The sequence below is a fragment of the Thunnus maccoyii genome, chromosome 10 (genome assembly GCF_910596095.1).
Source record: "Thunnus maccoyii chromosome 10, fThuMac1.1, whole genome shotgun sequence".
Classification (NCBI taxonomy): domain Eukaryota; kingdom Metazoa; phylum Chordata; class Actinopteri; order Scombriformes; family Scombridae; genus Thunnus; species Thunnus maccoyii.
Genome location: NC_056542.1, coordinates 589,105 through 606,674, shown reverse-complemented (window position 1 = coordinate 606,674; position 17,570 = coordinate 589,105). Strand labels below are relative to the sequence as shown.

Below are 17,570 nucleotides of genomic sequence, written 5' to 3'. Positions count from 1 at the left end.
TCACAACTACAGTCAGAATACAGTCACAACTACAGTCACAACTACAGTCAGAATACAGTCACAACTACAGTCAGACTACAGTCACAACTACAGCCAGACTACAGTCACAACTACAGTCAGAATACAGTCACAACTACAGTCAGAATACAGTCACAACTACAGTCAGACTACAGTCACAACTACAGTCAGAATACAGTCACAACTACAGTCAGACTACAGTCACAACTACAGTCAGAATACAGTCACAACTACAGTCAGAATACAGTCACATCTACAGCCAGAGTACAGTCACAACAACACTCACATCTACAGTCAGAATACAGTCACAACTACAGTCAGACTACAGTCACAACTACAGTCAGACTACAGTCACAACTACAGTCAGAATACAGTCACAACTACAGTCAGACTACAGTCACAACTACAGTCAGAATACAGTCACAACTACAGTCAGAATACAGTCACAACTACAGCCAGAATACAGTCACAACTACAGTCAGAATACAGTCACAACTACAGTCAGAATACAGTCACAACTACAGTCAGACTACAGTCACAACTACAGTCAGAATACAGTCACAACTACAGTCAGAATACAGTCACAACTACAGCCAGAATACAGTCACAACTACAGTCAGAATACAGTCACAACTACAGCCAGAATACAGTCACAACTACAGTCAGAATACAGTCACAACTACAGCCAGAATACAGTCACAACTACAGTCAGAATACAGTCACAACTACAGCCAGAATACAGTCACAACTACAGTCAGACTACAGTCACAACTACAGTCAGAATACAGTCACAACTACAGTCAGAATACAGTCACAACAACACTCACATCAACAGTCAGAATACAGTCACAACTACACTCACATCAACAGTCAGACTACAGTCACATCTACAGTCACACCTACAGTCAGACTACAGTCACATCTACAGTCACAACTACAGTCACAACTACAGTCACAACTACAGTCAGACTACAGTCAGACTAGTGTCTGAGGATTTCTTATCCTCCAAATCAAACGTTACTTCCTGGTTTTCCGGTGGGAAGCAGTGACGTATTCCTGGGAAGTGATTATTGTGAAATCATGAGGAAACCCTGAGCAGAACCTACCGGACCTTCTCCTCCCAGGGCTCCTTCAGGGCCACGGCTGACGGGTCCTCAGGGTCCCGTTTAAAGGTGGTGGGAGTCTGAGCCAGCTGCTCCGACAGACGCCGCCTGAAACACACACAACACACTCGTTTAAAATGTTTCTGATGAAACGTAGATCTGAGCTCGTCTGCATGAAGAGAACTAACATGATGAGTTCAATCAGAGCCTGACCAATAAACACATGACAGGAAGTTAAAGTACAGAGTGCCTCCATCTTACTGTTTATTTTAACGCTGTAAATCACCTGTGTATCGACGGGTGTTCCTGTGCCTCCTAAATCTCAGTGTAATCATAAAAAACTCCCGATCGGACCGTGCCTGCTCATTGGTGCATCTGAACTTCCTGCCCGCTGAGTCGCTGACAGCGGCGCCGCCCCGATTAATGTAATGTTTGTGACAGACGGTGAGGTTGGCGAGGTAACTTCAACGGTTGTTCACTTATTACTGGGATAAATCACCATGGTAACAGCTAACCTGCTCCGGAGCAGAGTAACCACGGACCAATCACATCACTGGAAATAAAGAGTCATCATTCCTACAGGATCCCGACATGAACAAAAGTCCTGAGTTACAATAAAATGAGGATTAAACGTTAGTGAAATGAAAAGCAGCCGAGGTCCCTGCTTAATGTTTGGGTGAAGGGGAATGAATCCAGCCCTATGATTGGTCAGCTCTTCTTCTTCTTTTAGACTTGAGTACTGAACGTGAACATCTCAACTTGCAGGCGTCTGCAGCTTTTATGTAGTTTAGAAATGAATTAACAACCCGTCTCTCACATGAAGGCGCTCATAGCTGGAAAACCCAGAGCCGACCGGGCTTCCTGGTTCCGGTTATCTGACCGGCCAACGTCAGGCTCAGTGACAACCAGCAGGTATCCTGGATACGTTCAACCTGCCTGGTGGTTCAGGACTCTGGTGTTGTACAGTGTGTGTGTAGTCTGCATGCATACAAACCTGATGTCTCCTGCAGCGATGAACACCGGCTCTTTGCTCTCCAGACTGGTGATGCTGTCCACTGAGAACTGACTGATGTTGTCACAGCTGTTGGTGTGGATCTCCGGGAGCTGCAGGGAGAAACAAAAACATTACATAAGTATTTCATTATCAATTAATCTGAAGATTATTGTAAAAACAAAAAAGCTGAAAGATGCCCATAATATGTTCTAAGAGGTTAAAGTGACGTCTTCAAACGTCTTGTTCTGTCTGATCAACAGTTTATTCATTTTATTATAAATGACACAGAGAAACCTCACAAACAGAAAACATTTGGCATTTTTGCTAATTATTAAAATAGTTGGAATAATTGAAAGATTAGATTTAATTGAGTTGTGAAGTGGGAGGAGCCGCTGTTTCCCTGTTTTTCTTTAATCGATCTCGTCGATGTTACTGAACACTCAGGACTCTGCTGGATGATGTGACCGACACGTTCATATTCTGACAGTTTACAGTATTTACACGTCGTCTCTGAATCACATTGTGTCTGTGATTTTGGCGGACGGCTAAGAATACTACAATACCCATGATCCTCGGCAGCTAATGAATTCAAAATGCTTCGTTGTTGTAAACAAAACATGTCGTCATAGTTACTAATTCACTCAGAAGTGACCCAGAAATGAAAAGTGAACTGATTTAATCTGTGATGTAGTGACAGAATGTTGAGATCAGTGATTGGCTGTTTCTTGCTGAAATGCATCCTGGGAGTCGTAGTTAACTTCTACCCTGAAATCTTTGTGTCCAGTCTTTGAACCAGATATTTTCTAACACAGTTGTTGAGTTGTTGTTCTGATGATCCTCTGTGTTGGATCTGTGTTTACTGACAGGTGCCGGTTCCAGCCCGGATCGGCTGTCCCTCCCTGCCGCGGCCGCCGGGGATCGGCGGGCCCCGAGACGCCGCTCTCTTAGCGTCTCTCAGGGTTTCCAGGTGGCGCCGGGGGGTCGGAGCCTCGTCCCTCCACTCTGTTTGTGGAGCCTTGTGTGTGTGTTGAATGTTCCAGTAATGTGAGCTTAGACTGTTTTCTCGTTGATGCTGTAGAAGTTCAGGGATCGTCGTTAGCATCGGTAGCTAATTAGTCTGTGTTAGCCTAGCGGTTTGCTAAAGCGGCCTTGTTCGTGTAGCGTGACCACCTGTAAACAGTTAAAACCACTAAACTCTTGAAGCAGTCGGGATGAAACGGGGAGTTAGGGTTAGAAAATGTCTTCTGTTTGATTAGGGATTAGTTAGGAGATAGTTGGTTTTTTGTTTAATATTAGCTCAGCTTCATTAATTAAGTCCTTCCAGGAGGAACACAGTCTGATTCTTTGTCATACTGAAATAAATTGCTTCTTTCTTGCATTCATCTCCCTTCACTTCTTTGTCTTTATGTTGCGCTCTCATGCTGCGAGACCCGGACGCAACACACTGACTTTATTATTTCATGTAGTAACGTAAGAACTAAAAACAGACGTAACTACGCTGCACGTCATGTTGTTCACTACGTATGTTCAGAAAAGGAAAAATGATGTAATGTTGTTGTTTATTTAGTATTTCTGTTTCCCAGCAGCCCACAGACCGTCGCAGGTTAAACGTCTCGGCAGTCGCGTGTCTGTCGTTCGTTCACCTCTGTGATGTCACAGGTTGTGTCCTGTGATAACGATGACATCACATCCTCCTACCTCCACCTGCAGCTCTCCGATGTCGTCCACGGACCACGCCTCGTCGTCGTTGTCGTAGTTCGGGACGGTGGAGAAGCTGCCGGCTCGCTGCTCCGCCGTCATGCCGCAGTCCGGCAGGTTCTCCACGGAACGCGTGCTCCTGATCCGGTTCTCCGGGATCCGCATCGGAACGCTGGACGTCTCAAAGTTCTCGCACTCCAGAACCTCCACGTAGATCAGGTACGGAGCCTGCCGGGGGGGTCAGAGGTCACACAGGTCACATGACTGGCATACTGTTCAGATTTAAACAGGAAGTGGACGCAGTATGTCTAGAAGTTGATCTGCTGACAGGATAATAAAATAATTTAAATATGAACCTGAATTAATCAAAATAATAATAATAATAATAATAATAATAATAATAAAATAATAATAATAATAATAATAATGATAATAATAATCAGCAAAACATGATTTGTATTGTGAACAAATATAAAGTCTAAACAGAGTAAATAAAGGTGTTAAAGGTCCGGCTGAGGAGAGACTGTTTATAAACAAACATAAACAAACATAAACAGCTCTTGTGACCATGTCGCACTAGAGACTAGTGACTTCCTGAGTTCAGTGGTGACTGTCGGACGTCTGGAACAAGAAATAACTGATATATTTTGTTCTCTTTGTTTTGTGGCAGCGTTTCTGTGTGTTGATTCATGTCTAGCTGAGAAGATGAAGGTTAAAGTGTCTTTTTATATATGAATGTGTGAATTACTGTCAGTGTAACCTGCTCGCTCTGGTTTACACCACGACTTCATACGAGTCAGGAGCCCAACGCTGCCTTTCACTTCAACTTTCACAATCAGATCTTCAGAACCTCACTGAAGAAATCAGAATAAACTGAATAATCCGTCTCGTCACTAGTGAGCCTGTAATATGATCTGTGGATGATTGTGATGGACGTCGGGTAGCAGCGAGGTCTGTGTGGTGACACGTCTCAGTGTTGAAGCTGTGAGACTGCGAGTCTGTTCATATCTAAATAATAATAATATTCATATTTGTTTACACTCTTAGTGTTTGTGTGTCCAGAGTTTCTGCTGTTTATTAATTATTTTACTGAAGCAGAACTTAAACTACAGAGTGTTTAAATACTTTCAGACCGTTTTAACATCACATTAGTTTCCAGCTGTATATAACAATAACAATAGAAGTGATGAATGTGAGCTGGACTCTGATAAGCAGCAGAACGTGGACGGATCAACTAATGACTCTCTGACTCAGACTGACTCTAGTTCATCGAGCGTCTCTGGCAACTAAAAACATCAGTATTCTTCACTCTGCAAAGTGATGAGATTTAATCCACAGACATGAACTTCTATTAATGTGTAATATGACCTTTTCTCTGTGTTTGTTATACTGACTGCATCCGTCTGATCTGACAAATCTAAAACTAACCTGCAGCAGCAGTTTCAGCTCCTCTCAGCACATCACTCCATTAAAACACCTTAACGGGTCATTCTCTTCCTACTGAGCATGTGCGAAAGACAGACGAGCAGCCACAGAAAACCAGTGAAGAAGAAACGGTGTAGTGTTTCTGCAGCAGATTCCAGTTTGAGCAGAGAGAGGTGGTAGATCACTACGTTTAACTCTTAACAAGCTGTCAAAGTAGACGATAAAGAGAACACTCGCACGAGGCCGTTCACCATCGTTGTTATTGTCATCGTCAGCAGTGTGACAGCGTTTCCACACAGGATGTGTAGATCGATGAGTTTATGACTTTAGTGAGGACATGGTGTGAAACTCTTCCTCCGGCGGCTCACCTTGTCTTTAGAGTTTAACACCACGGCCTGTGTGTGCGGCACTCGGACCACGTGGTGATCGAAGGCGGCGGTCGGCAGCCAGACTCTCGCCGGCAGCTTGTGGTTGAGCAGCGACAGCTCGGAGATCAGACGCTGAGTCTTCTGCTCTTTAGTGGGCAGCGTGGCCAGACGCTTCCCGATCCCCATCAGAGACTTGATGAACTCACGCTGAGGAGCCAGACGCACCGGCTGCAGAGACAGAAGACAGAGACAGGAGACAGAGGACAGAAGACAGAGACAGAAGACAGACAGAGGACAGAAGACAGAGGATAGAGGACAGAGGACAGAGACAGAAGACAGACAGAGGACAGAAGACAGAGGATAGAGGACAGAAGACAGAGACAGAAGACAGACAGAGGACAGAAGACAGAGGATAGAGGACAGAGGACAGAGACAGAAGACAGACAGAGGACAGAAGACAGAGGATAGAGGACAGAAGACAGAGGATAGAGGACAGAAGACAGAGACAGAAGACAGACAGAGGACAGAAGACAGAGGACAGAAGACAGAGGATAGAGGACAGGAGACAGAAGACAGAGACAGAAGACAGAGACAGAAGACAGAAGATAGAGACAGAAGACAGAGGACAGGAGACAGAGGACAGAAGACAGAAGACAGAGACAGAAGACAGAGGACAGAAGACAGAGGACAGAAGACAGAGGACAGGAGACAGAGGACAGAGACAGAAGACAGAAGACAGAGACAGAAGGAGGTAGAGGGGTGGTGTTAGTGTTAGTGGTTAAGTCCTTGTTGTGTCACCCGCGGGTGTCTATGCACAGACGCTGAGGTGAATGTTTGTGTTTGCGTGTCAGGTTTCAGCTGACTGAGCATCACATTCACACTTCAGCTGTTCTCACAATCACCAGACAACAACTCAGAGCTGCTGTAACAACATGTCAACGTGTTTCTCAGCCGTTGTTACTGAGCAGGTTTCAGTCTGTTCAAACCCGACACACAAACACAGTCGATCGATCGGTCGATCGATCGGTCGATTGATCAGAGGAAACAGATCATCACGATGTTTTTTGTCCTGATTGATTCACCCAGAACCTCAAACAGCTGATTGGATCCAACAGAAAAACACACAGAAACACTGATGAAGTGACAGTTGAGTCACAGACGTGCAGCTCCTGCAGGTTTACTCTCCTCTGAGCTGAACGTCTGAGACAGAACCAGAACCAGAACCAGAACCAGAACCCACAGCTTCCATCACAGACTTCATTTCCCACAATGCACCCTGCAGGGAGGAACAGTCAGAACAGGAAGCTGGTGAACTTACGGGACCAGTTTTAAACTCCAGACTGTCTGTGCTGGAGCTGCTGTCCTGAGGGTCAGAGGTCAGAGGTCAGGAAGGTGCAGCGTCAGGTCCACATGGAGACCAAGACCTGGTTTCTCCTTTCATTCATTTCTTTAATCACAAAACTAGTTTGATTTTATTGACATTTTTTCCAGATTTGTTTGGCCTGAGTTTAATCAGTCTTCATTATCAGATTATTGTTTATCAGATTATTGTTTATCAGATTATTGTTTATTAGATTATTGTTTACCAGATTATTGTTTATCAGATTATTGTTTATCAGATTATTGTTTATCAGATTATTGTTTATTAGATTATTGTTTATCAGATTATTGTTGATCAGATTATTGTTTTTCTTTATGGAGTTCAGGATCTGCAGTTCAAAGCACTTCATGATACTCTTCATATCACAGATGATATTTTAATCAAAACATAATTAACAGCCTAAAAACTGAATGTTTCTGTCAGATTATTTAACGAGCTGAACGTTAATCTCGTCTGAATGAGGATTAAGAAGAACAAACGTGTGACGTCCTGTTAATAAACAAACACACAGCTGCTGCTTCACTGTTGTTTATTATTTTTAGAGCTTCAAGAATTCTTCATTTCAATCAAACATGTGGAACTTTTGATGGAGAATTTGCTGCAATTAGTGTTTATTTTCATCATTGATTAATTTGCTGATCACTGATTGATCGTCTGGTCTATAAAACATCTGAACAGTGAAACATGTTCCTCACAGTTTAGTTTCAGTTTACTGTCACGCTCCTCAAACCACAACCAATCGATTGTCAAAATAGCTGCAGTCTATTTATCATCTAATTGATTACTGGACCAATCACTGCAGCGCTACATGATCATATAAAAACACAGCGAGACATCTGAGACGTCTCTCTGCAGTCTGACTAATCAATAACGCAGCTGTGATTATTTAACTTTACTTGTAAACATGTTTTTTATCTGTTTCATAAACCAAACTCCTTAAATGACATCTTCCCTCTGACTGCTTCACACACATCAGGCCGGTGACTGATGTGTTGATTATTGATTATTGATTGTGTGTGTGTTACCTCGTCCTGGCTGCTCTCCACCTTCGGGTTACTGGCGGTCCTCTTCAGGTTGCTGCTGAGGCTGATGCTGACGGTGGCGTCTGATTTGGAGCGTTGATGAGTGCGTTTGGAGGGCGACAGGCTGTGCTCTCCTCCCAGGGGCCCGGGGCCCGCGGCGGGGACCGCCAGGGGACAGAAAGGCGTCAGAGTCAGCGGGTCTCTGCGAGCTCGAGGACCCGCAGGTTTGAGTTCATCTGACAGGATGAGTTTTCTCAGTTTAGTGCCTCGAGAGTGCCGCTGGGTGGAGATGTGCATGTCAGAGGAGTACGCCCCCAACAGCCACGCACACTGCAGACTGAAGGAGATGCTCTGCCTGCAGCGGTGAACCTGCAACGACACGCAGGGGTTAAAGGTCACCTGCAACCACACGCAGGGGTTAAAGGTCACCTGTAACGACACGCAGGGGTTAAAGGTCACCTGCAACCACACGCAGGGGTTAAAGGTCACCTGCAACCACACGCAGGGGTTAAAGGTCACCTGCAACCACACGCAGGGGTTAAAGGTCACCTGCAACCACACGCAGGGGTTAAAGGTCACCTGTAACGACACGCAGGGGTTAAAGGTCACCTGCAACGACACGCAGGGGTTAAAGGTCACCTGCAACGACACGCAGGGGTTAAAGGTCACCTGTAACCACACGCAGGGGTCACCTGCAACGACACGCAGGGGTTAAAGGTCACCTGCAACCACACGCAGGGGTCACCTGCAACGACACGCAGGGGTTAAAGGTCACCTGCAACCACACGCAGGGGTCACCTGCAACCACACGCAGGGGTTAAAGGTCACCTGCAACCACACGCTGGGGTTAAAGGTCACCTGCAACCACACGCAGGGGTTAAAGGTCACCTGCAACCACACGCTGGGGTTAAAGGTCACCTGCAACCACACGCTGGGGTTAAAGGTCACCTGCAACCACACGCTGGGGTTAAAGGTCACCTGCAACCACACGCAGGGGTCACCTGCAACGACACGCAGGGGTTAAAGGTCACCTGCAACCACACGCTGGGGTTAAAGGTCACCTGCAACCACACGCAGGGGTTAAAGGTCACCTGCAACGACACGCTGGGGTTAAAGGTCACCTGTAACCACACGCAGGGGTTAAAGGTCACCTGCAACCACACGCAGGGGTTAAAGGTCACCTGCAACGACACGCTGGGGTTAAAGGTCACCTGTAACCACACGCAGGGGTTAAAGGTCACCTGCAACGACACGCTGGGGTTAAAGGTCACCTGCAACCACACGCAGGGGTTAAAGGTCACCTGTAACCACACGCAGGGGTTAAAGGTCACCTGCAGCCACACGCGGGGGTAAAAGGTCACCTGCAACGACACGCGGGGGTTAAAGGTCACCTGCAACGACACGCGGGGGTTAAAGGTCACCTGCAACCACACGCTGGGGTTAAAGGTCACCTGCAACCACACGCGGGGGTTAAAGGTCACCTGCAACGACACGCGGGGGTTAAAGGTCACCTGCAACCACACGCTGGGGTTAAAGGTCACCTGCAACCACACGCGGGGGTTAAAGGTCACCTGCAACGACACGCGGGGGTTAAAGGTCACCTGCAACGACACGCGGGGGTTAAAGGTCACCTGCAACCACACGCTGGGGTCAAAGGTCACCTGCAACGACACGCGGGGGTTAAAGGTCACCTGCAACCATACGCGGGGGTTAAAGGTCACCTGCAACCACACGCGGGGGTTAAAGGTCACCTGCAATGACACGCAGGGGTCAAAGGTCATCTGCAATGACACGCTGGGGTCAAAGGTCACCTGCAACCACACGCGGGGGTCAAAGGTCACCTGCAACCACACGCGGGGGTAAAAGGTCACCTGCAACAACACGCAGGGGTTAAAGGTCACCTGCAACCACACGCAGGGGTTAAAGGTCACCTGCAACGACACGCGGGGGTTAAAGGTCACCTGCAACCACACGCGGGGGTTAAAGGTCACCTGCAACCACACGCGGGGGTCAAAGGTCACCTGCAACCACACGCGGGGGTCAAAGGTCACCTGCAACCACACGCGGGGGTTAAAGGTCACCTGCAACCACACGCGGGGGTTAAAGGTCACCTGCAACCACACGCGGGGGTCAAAGGTCACCTGCAACGACACGCGGGGGTCAAAGGTCACCTGCAACCACACGCTGGGGTCAAAGGTCACCTGCAACCACACGCGGGGGTCAAAGGTCACCTGCAACCACAAGCGGGGGTCAAAGGTCACCTGCAACCACACGCGGGGGTTAAAGGTCACCTGCAACCACACGCGGGGGTCAAAGGTCACCTGCAACCACACGCGGGGGTTAAAGGTCACCTGCAACCACATGGGGGGGTTAAAGGTCACCTGTAACAACCATGGGGGTCAAAGGTCACCTGCAACCACACGCTGGGGTCAAAGTCTTCCTAAGTTCTTAGAGCTGATGCGGCTGCAGGTCTGATCAGGTGGGAATATTTGTGACGCACCGCTGTTACATTTTTAATGAAGATTTTAAAGTCTGATTCAATGAGCAGATTCACAGCTGGAACTGATAACATACTCTTAAGCCACGCCCCTATGTGCTCAGACCACTCGACCCCGTGCTGAGGCCACACCCACCACATATGGCTTGATGGCGTCCCCGACGTCCTCGTCCATGTGGATGTACATGTTGAGCAGCTGCGGCAGGTAGAAGTCGACGTCCTCGTGGGGGAAGCTGAACAGGCGGTTTCCGATGTACGCCTGGACGCCGGGCTCCTTTGAGTTGTGCAGGTAGGAGATCGCCATGGAAACATCGAACAGCTTGGACTCGAACAGGCGGAGCAGCCACGACTGTTTGGAGGGGTTGTGTCTCTGTCGCCGCCGGGCGCTCTTCACCGAGCCGGGGGCCGGGCCCTCGGGGTCGTCCTCCTCCTCGCGGATCTTCACAGGTTTCATGGTGGTGTTCAGGGGAGCGGCGGCGGCGGGTTCCGGGTCCGGCCCCTCTCCGTTCTGGAGGCCGTCGTCACCCTCCACCTGCTGCAGCTTCACCTTCTGCAGCACCTCCCGACACGCCCGCTGGGCCACCTCGGCGTCGATCACCAGGCTGAGCTCGGCCACGCCCTCGCTGATGACGCCCAGCGGAGGGGTGGCGCCCTGGGGGGGGGCGGAGGAGGGGGTGGAGGGGAGGGACAGGGAGGGGGAGGAGGAGAGGGAGAGGGAGGGGGAGGGGCTGCTCTGATCAGAGGGGGCGGGGGAAAGCTCCGGCTCCGTGTCCTCCATCATGGCCGCTGGGAAGCTCCTCCCTCCTCCACTGAAAAAGAGAGAAGGTCAGAGGTCACAGCAGGGGTCAGAGGTCACAGCAGAGGTGATAAACATGAAATAAACATGAATGATTTGACAAGACTTGGCTTGAACAGCACATGAGCGATCATAAATGATGTCATAAAAATATTCCTGTCTGAGTTTGGGGGATAATTATGCTCTCAGTTTTGGAACTACAGCTCCCATAATGCTTTGGAGGATGTAAACAGGAAGTATATTGTTGTCGTGGATTCAAGTTCAAGTTCTTTATTGTTGCATCTTATTACAAAAGAATAAAAGTAAAAATCTTTAGTTTCAGCTCCTCGACAATGTCGTAAGGAAAAAAAGAGGAATATTTAAAAAAGTAAAAGCAACAGTGATAGATAAGTGTGTAACAGGGTGATGCTGTGTGTGTGTGTGTGTGTGTGTGTGTGTGTGTGTGATGGCTGGTCCTGGCGGTGGTGCTGTTTTGGGTTCAGCGTGTTGTGGTTGCTGCCAACCTAAGAATGAAGGGAAGACGGCGACCTGCTCGCGAATAACGAGAGATTAAAAGTCGGGAGAGCAGCCGACACCCCGCAGCAGACGCAGCTCAGTGTCCCGCAGGTCGCTGCAGCGCAGACGGACTCGCTTGGTGGGAAAGCAGAGGAGTAAATGTGCAGTAAAGTCCTGCTTTCATATTTGCTTTTGATGTGTTGAACGTGAGGCGGCGTTACGGATCCGAAGACATCAGAGAAACTGACAGAAGCTTTATATGGAACAGCCCTTCCTTCCTCAATGCTATTAGTTAATAAATCTCTTCTTAACTTGTGTTTTAGTTTATAATAATTATATCTGCATGCTGTTTTGGTTCAGCACAACTTCCCCCCAAAAATGATTGGATTTGTCTTTAAAGTCTCACCTGATAAGAGTATAAACACAGCTGTGTTTTTAAACCAGATTTGTTTACATTTTTACATTAAGAGTCGTGTGAATCAGCTGTTAGCAGCTGCTGTCTGCAGTGTGACGTGATGTTCAGACGACCATCACTGATCACTGGAGGTCCTGCAGCCTCTTTCTTCTCTGGAGGTTTACTGGCGATGAGACGTTTCACGTGTGAACGACAGTTAATTACTGGATTCATCAATCAGTTGGACAGTTTTCCACTATCCGAGGCTCCACGAACATCACATCTAGAGCTGCAACAATCAGTCAATTAATCGATTAGTTGCCAACTATTGATTAATCTCCAAATATTCTGATAATTGATGAATCCCTTTGAGTCATATTTTAAGAATTGCAGCTTCTTAAATGTGAATATTTTCTGGTGTCTTTAGTCTCTGTGACAGTAAACTGAACATCTGAAGAATAAAGCTGCAACTAACAATTATTTTATTATCAATTAATCTCTCAATTATTTTCTCGATGAATCAGTTTAGTTGTTTGGTCCATAAAATGTCAGCAAATGTTGAAAAATGTTGATCAATGTTTCCCAAAGACGACAAACACAAAGATATTCAGTTTACTGTCAGAGAGACTTAAGAAACCAGAGCTGATTAATTTAATGATTGGCAACTAATCGATTGATCGACTGATTGTTGCAGCTCTAATCTCATACAATTATTTGATCTCACTGATAACACATTTGTATTAAATCAATGAGCCTCGAACCAGCACCGAGGTGTTTATGGAATATTGTTTGGATCTGATGTTTTTATCTGATCATGTGAAGTTATTTGAAATAATTGTTTTGTGACATTTAAATCAATAAACTAAGTTGAGAAATAAGCTGCAGTCTTTCACATACTGACACACATCTGCTGCCTTAGTTTAAAAATCATATTTCTCATCTACTCTTTTAAACACGGCTATACTATGTAGTTTATATACTATAAATATAAATATATACTATAAACACAGCAGTCTCAGTACTGCAGACCGTTTCCATCACTGTGATTATTGTTGTTTTCAGAGACACTGAACGCAGAGCAGCTGCAGTCTGATTTAGTTTAAGAAGCTTTTTACTGGTCGAACAGAAGCTGAATAACCAGAGAACCAGACTGCAGCTACTGGACATGACTTTCTATATCAACATTAGTATTAAAGGACAAGTGTGGGATTTAGTGGCATATAGCGGTGAATATAATAGTGTAACTGACTGAAACTTTTGTTTACAGTTGAAACTGTTTTCGATGTTGCCAAGAAAGCTGCAACATTCAGACTGAAGAGACTCCAGCTGATCATTTAACTGTAGTTCAGCTCTAACAGCATCTCAGGAAACTCTACAGAAAAGACTAATAATTAGTTGTAAAGTGGATTAAAGGGAACAAACCAACAGTTTATCAAGTCACGTGATTAAACTCAGAGATTTAAATCAGCTCCGCTTTCGTTTTGTCTCAGATCTTTAACATCTGGAAATATTAATGTTAGCAGGTAAAAACATCACGATAAACAGTGTGATCGTATCAGATGACTAAAAACATGAATCAAACATGTTCTCTGCTGATAAACCCTCCTGATACTTAGCTTAGCACAAAGCTAACTCAGATTACAGACACAGACAGAAAAATAAACCCTGAAAAGCTCCGAAGCGCCTGTTAGCATTAATTTAACTTTAAATTGACCAGCAGCAGCTGTAGCTTCAGTGTTAGCTCACAGTTTAAAGTTAAACAGGCTGTTAGTGACGCAGTTACCGTTAACCAGCGAACTAAACATTAGCATCATGTTAACTTACACAGCTAACTGGCTACAAGCTAAACTAGCTTCTCTCGGCTGTTAGCTCTTGTTAGCATTAGCATTAGCCGGCAGATATTAGGCCAACTGTTGCTAACTCCGCTCAGCTGCTGCTGGTGCAGCTGTATGCTAAGCTAACGTTAGCTCAGTCTCAGGCCGGGTTGCTGTTCGGGTTCAGTCACGTGTCAACGTGTTCACAGGTGAGTCTGTCCTACCTGGTGACAGTTTAGTACGTTTGAAACGTGTTTTTATGTCCAGTTTGTCTCCTCCATTGATTCTCTCTGATCTTCATCTCAACTGCACCCAGCAGTGGAACCTTCCTCTTCCTCTGCTGATTCCTGTCGGTCAGCGGACACATTCAGGCGCGACACCGCCACCTGCTGGACCGGAAGCAGTTTATCTCTTTAATAAAAGAACTTTGTATATTTACCAGCAGTGGAAGAAGTATTCAGATCCTTTACTGCAGTAAAAATACCAATAAAGCGATGTAAAAATACTCCATTACAAGTAAAAGTCCTGCATGAAAAACCCTCCTACAGTAAAAGTACATAAGTATTATGAGCTTGATGTAGTTAAAGTATTGCAGTAAAAGTACATAAGTATTATGAGCTTGATGTAGTTAAAGTATTGCAGTAAAAGTAGTGGTTTGGTCCCTCTGACTGATATATTATTATATATGACATCATTAGATTATTAATAGTGAAGCATCAGTGTTAGAGCAGCATGTTACTGTTGTAGCTGCTGGAGGTGGAGCTAGTTTACACCACTTTATATACAGTTAGCTAGTTTACACTACTTTATATACAGTTAGCTAGTTTCAACTTAACTGACATTGTTCAGATTTAAATTAATGTCGCTTCCGCCGCTTTTCTCAAACTATCATCAGGTCATATCAGCCACCTGCATGTCATTAGGAGGGTTTCCCGCCCTCGCCGCTCTGTAACAAGCGGCACGCAGGCATTAACAAATGGAGCGCACCGTTTTTTTTGTTTTTTTTTTTTTGTTTTTTTTTTTCAGGTGTGTTAATGCCATAGGCTAATGCACATGCGTGGGATGGTCGAAGTTTCTAGAACCGGGACCATGGAGGTATATAAGAAAGCTCGAGGTGTAAAAGTCCCGCGACACCTAAAAGATTGAATAAAAATATGTTAGTGAGTCATTTTATAGTTTTACAATTTGGATATATGATTTTAAGCAGTGGGCAGACCATGGATCCGGCTCCAGGTAAGTGATCCTGTTGCTGATTGAGATTAACTTGAGGAAAACTAACTAGTTAATATGTTAGTACGTAGTAAAAAGTCAATAAGAGTCATGTAATAAACGTCTTGTTGGTCGGTGAAGGATGAACCGGTGGGCTTAGGCTCCTGTATTTATACTACAATTTAACGAAGTTGTTGTTATTGTGAGGACATAAAGTTATGACTGTTTGATCCAGATAAAAGCAGCTGTAGACGTTTATAAGGAGAAACTCAGCGATACTACAAATGACAGAAAACTGCAGTAGACTTTCACACTGAGCTGAAATGAAACGAGGTCACATAAATGAGGTAAATAACAGAAATAAACAGTGTCTCCTGCGTTTTGCTGTCATTCATGGTCTCGCTGAGTCTCTGTGTGTGTGTGTGTGTGTGTGTGTGTGTGTGTGTGTGAGTGTCATCACACCTTCACAACTACACTCGTCAGTAACATGAAGACCAACTCTGATGAAAGTTTTCCCATCAGAAATAAGTACATTTCAAAATATCAGTGTCCGGTCACAAAAGCAAAGTTTGAAGGGAATAACGGCCTTTATTGTATATTCTGGGTCAAATTAGAAAACTTTTCTTAAAGAATGTAAGAATATAATTCAGGATGTTTTTACTGCTCTCAAATGTTAAAATAGGTTCAATTTGACCCGAACAGCATTTTAGGGTTAAAAATGACTCAAACAATGAATCAGCTACCAGCACTCTGCTGTGTACTGTGGGGGTCAACAGAGAGACATGTCTGACTGTGTTTGGTGGAGGCGGACGGCGCCACCTAGAGTCCAGTTCTGCTGCAGGTTTCTTCCTGTTAAAGGAGTTTTTCCTGCTGCTGATGGAGGAATGTCTGGTCTGTAGATTAAAGAGTTTGGTCTGAGATAACTTCTGTTAGTCATTTTGAGTTTGTTTGTTTTCAGTGAAGACTATTTTAAAATAAATTGTATTAATAGTTTTGGGTTTTGTTCTCTTCCAGTCGTGCGGAACCAGACGGCTGTTAACGGGAGTCTCGTCATCCTGCCGTGTTCGTTTCCCGGTGAGGAGATCGTCGGGGTCTGTTGGTACAGAACTGACAAAAAGTCACAACAAGGACACTGTGACAGGTCAGTTGTTGTTATTGTTTCGACTTCAAAATATCAGTGAAACGGCGGCATTTAAATTTTAGGTGAAGTCAACAAATACTCAACTCTCTCTTCTGGTTTCTCTGGTTGTAAGTCAGCGTGTTGAACGCAGCTCAGCCTGCTGCTGTTCTGTTGAGTCAGTCAGACGTTATCATGGGAGTGTTTGGATCCAACGCTAACCTTCATCATGGTTTGCATTGTTTCTATTGTTATGAAGATAAACAACCATGACGTCTCTTAACATGTATGAAAGACTCACAGCAAAGTTTGCAGCATGTTTGTTTTCTCCAAACTACAAAATATAAGTTTTAACTGTCGACCGAAGCTTGATGAGATTTAATGAGTAAACTCTCAGCAGTTCAGTCAGAAGGACTTCAAATTATACATCGAAATTAAGTTAATGATAAATTATTCATTGATTCCACTGAATTCCTGTATGATGTTTTACAGGGAATACGTCCTCCTGCACCGTGACAACAACACCAGTACAACCTTCCAGGATGCAGCGTACCAGAACCGAGTCAGCCTGAAGGACGGACTGCAGGGCGGCAACGTGTCTTTACTTCTTAGAAACGTCAAGTACAGCGACAGTGGATCATATGAGTGCCAGGTTTTCTACAGAGGTATTGAAGGCAATGAACAGAAAACTGTGTGTGTCGTCAATCTGACAGTTAAGACCTCAGGTGAGTGTTTCTGTATCAGAGATGATGTGATGTCCTCAGCAGCAGCCGGTCAGTAACTAAACATCTGTTCTCTGGTTTTCAGATGGAAGAAACATCACAGCTGAAGACATTAACAGAAAAAACAGCAATTTACCTGTTGCTTTGTCTGTTACAACTGTCTGTATAGTGATTATTATTATTATTATTGTATTAGTCTACATTAAAAGAAAACAGAAGAAGAAGACAATGAAATCTTCTTACCTGTCTAATTATTGTAAGTTGTTCTTTTATGATGACGAATAAAAAGATTGACGACTTTGAATGATTTTTGTTTTTACTTCAGTAAAAATATTCCATTACAACTACAAGTCCTGCATGAAAACTCCTCCTGCAGTAAAAGTACATAAGTATTATGAGCTTGATGTAGTTAAAGTATTGCAGTAAAAGTACATAAGTATTATGAGCTTGATGTAGTTAAAGTATTGCAGTAAAAGTACATAAGTATTATGAGCTTGATGTAGTTAAAGTATTGCAG

At 45.0% G+C, this 17,570-nt stretch overlaps 2 protein-coding genes across 2 annotated transcripts in view; one reads left to right on the top strand and one right to left on the bottom strand.

The window, feature by feature from the left end:
• pi4kb (phosphatidylinositol 4-kinase, catalytic, beta) overlaps positions 1–14,390 on the bottom strand; it is an 18,416-nt gene extending 4,026 nt beyond the window's left edge. Inside the window, exons 1-7 of the mRNA XM_042424025.1 lie at positions 14,230–14,390; positions 10,643–11,315; positions 8,013–8,378; positions 5,607–5,834; positions 3,814–4,041; positions 2,116–2,225; positions 1,125–1,229 (exon numbers count right to left, since the gene is read on the bottom strand). Of these exons, the coding sequence (XP_042279959.1) occupies positions 1,125–1,229; positions 2,116–2,225; positions 3,814–4,041; positions 5,607–5,834; positions 8,013–8,378; positions 10,643–11,287 (1,682 nt within the window). The 5' untranslated portion in view covers positions 11,288–11,315; positions 14,230–14,390. The remainder of the gene's footprint in view (positions 1–1,124; positions 1,230–2,115; positions 2,226–3,813; positions 4,042–5,606; positions 5,835–8,012; positions 8,379–10,642; positions 11,316–14,229) is intronic.
• Positions 14,391–15,021: 631 nt separating this feature from the next.
• LOC121905636 (myelin-oligodendrocyte glycoprotein-like) lies at positions 15,022–17,357 on the top strand. The gene is made up of 4 exons (XM_042424026.1): positions 15,022–15,238; positions 16,229–16,355; positions 16,824–17,056; positions 17,139–17,357. The coding sequence occupies exons 1-4, from the start codon at positions 15,160–15,162 to the stop codon at positions 17,336–17,338; spliced, it is 639 nt and encodes a 212-aa protein (XP_042279960.1). The 5' UTR covers positions 15,022–15,159; the 3' UTR covers positions 17,339–17,357.
• The last annotated feature ends 213 nt before the right edge of the window (positions 17,358–17,570 follow it).

Excerpts from the sequence above, each read along its gene's own strand:
- LOC121905636 (XM_042424026.1), top strand. The coding sequence starts at position 15,160 with ATGTTAGTGAGTCATTTTATAGTTTTACAATTTGGATATATGATTTTA. Across the intron at positions 16,356-16,823 it reads CAACAAGGACACTGTGACAG|GGAATACGTCCTCCTGCACC; the intron begins GTCAGTTGTTGT and ends GATGTTTTACAG. Across the intron at positions 17,057-17,138 it reads TCTGACAGTTAAGACCTCAG|ATGGAAGAAACATCACAGCT; the intron begins GTGAGTGTTTCT and ends TCTGGTTTTCAG.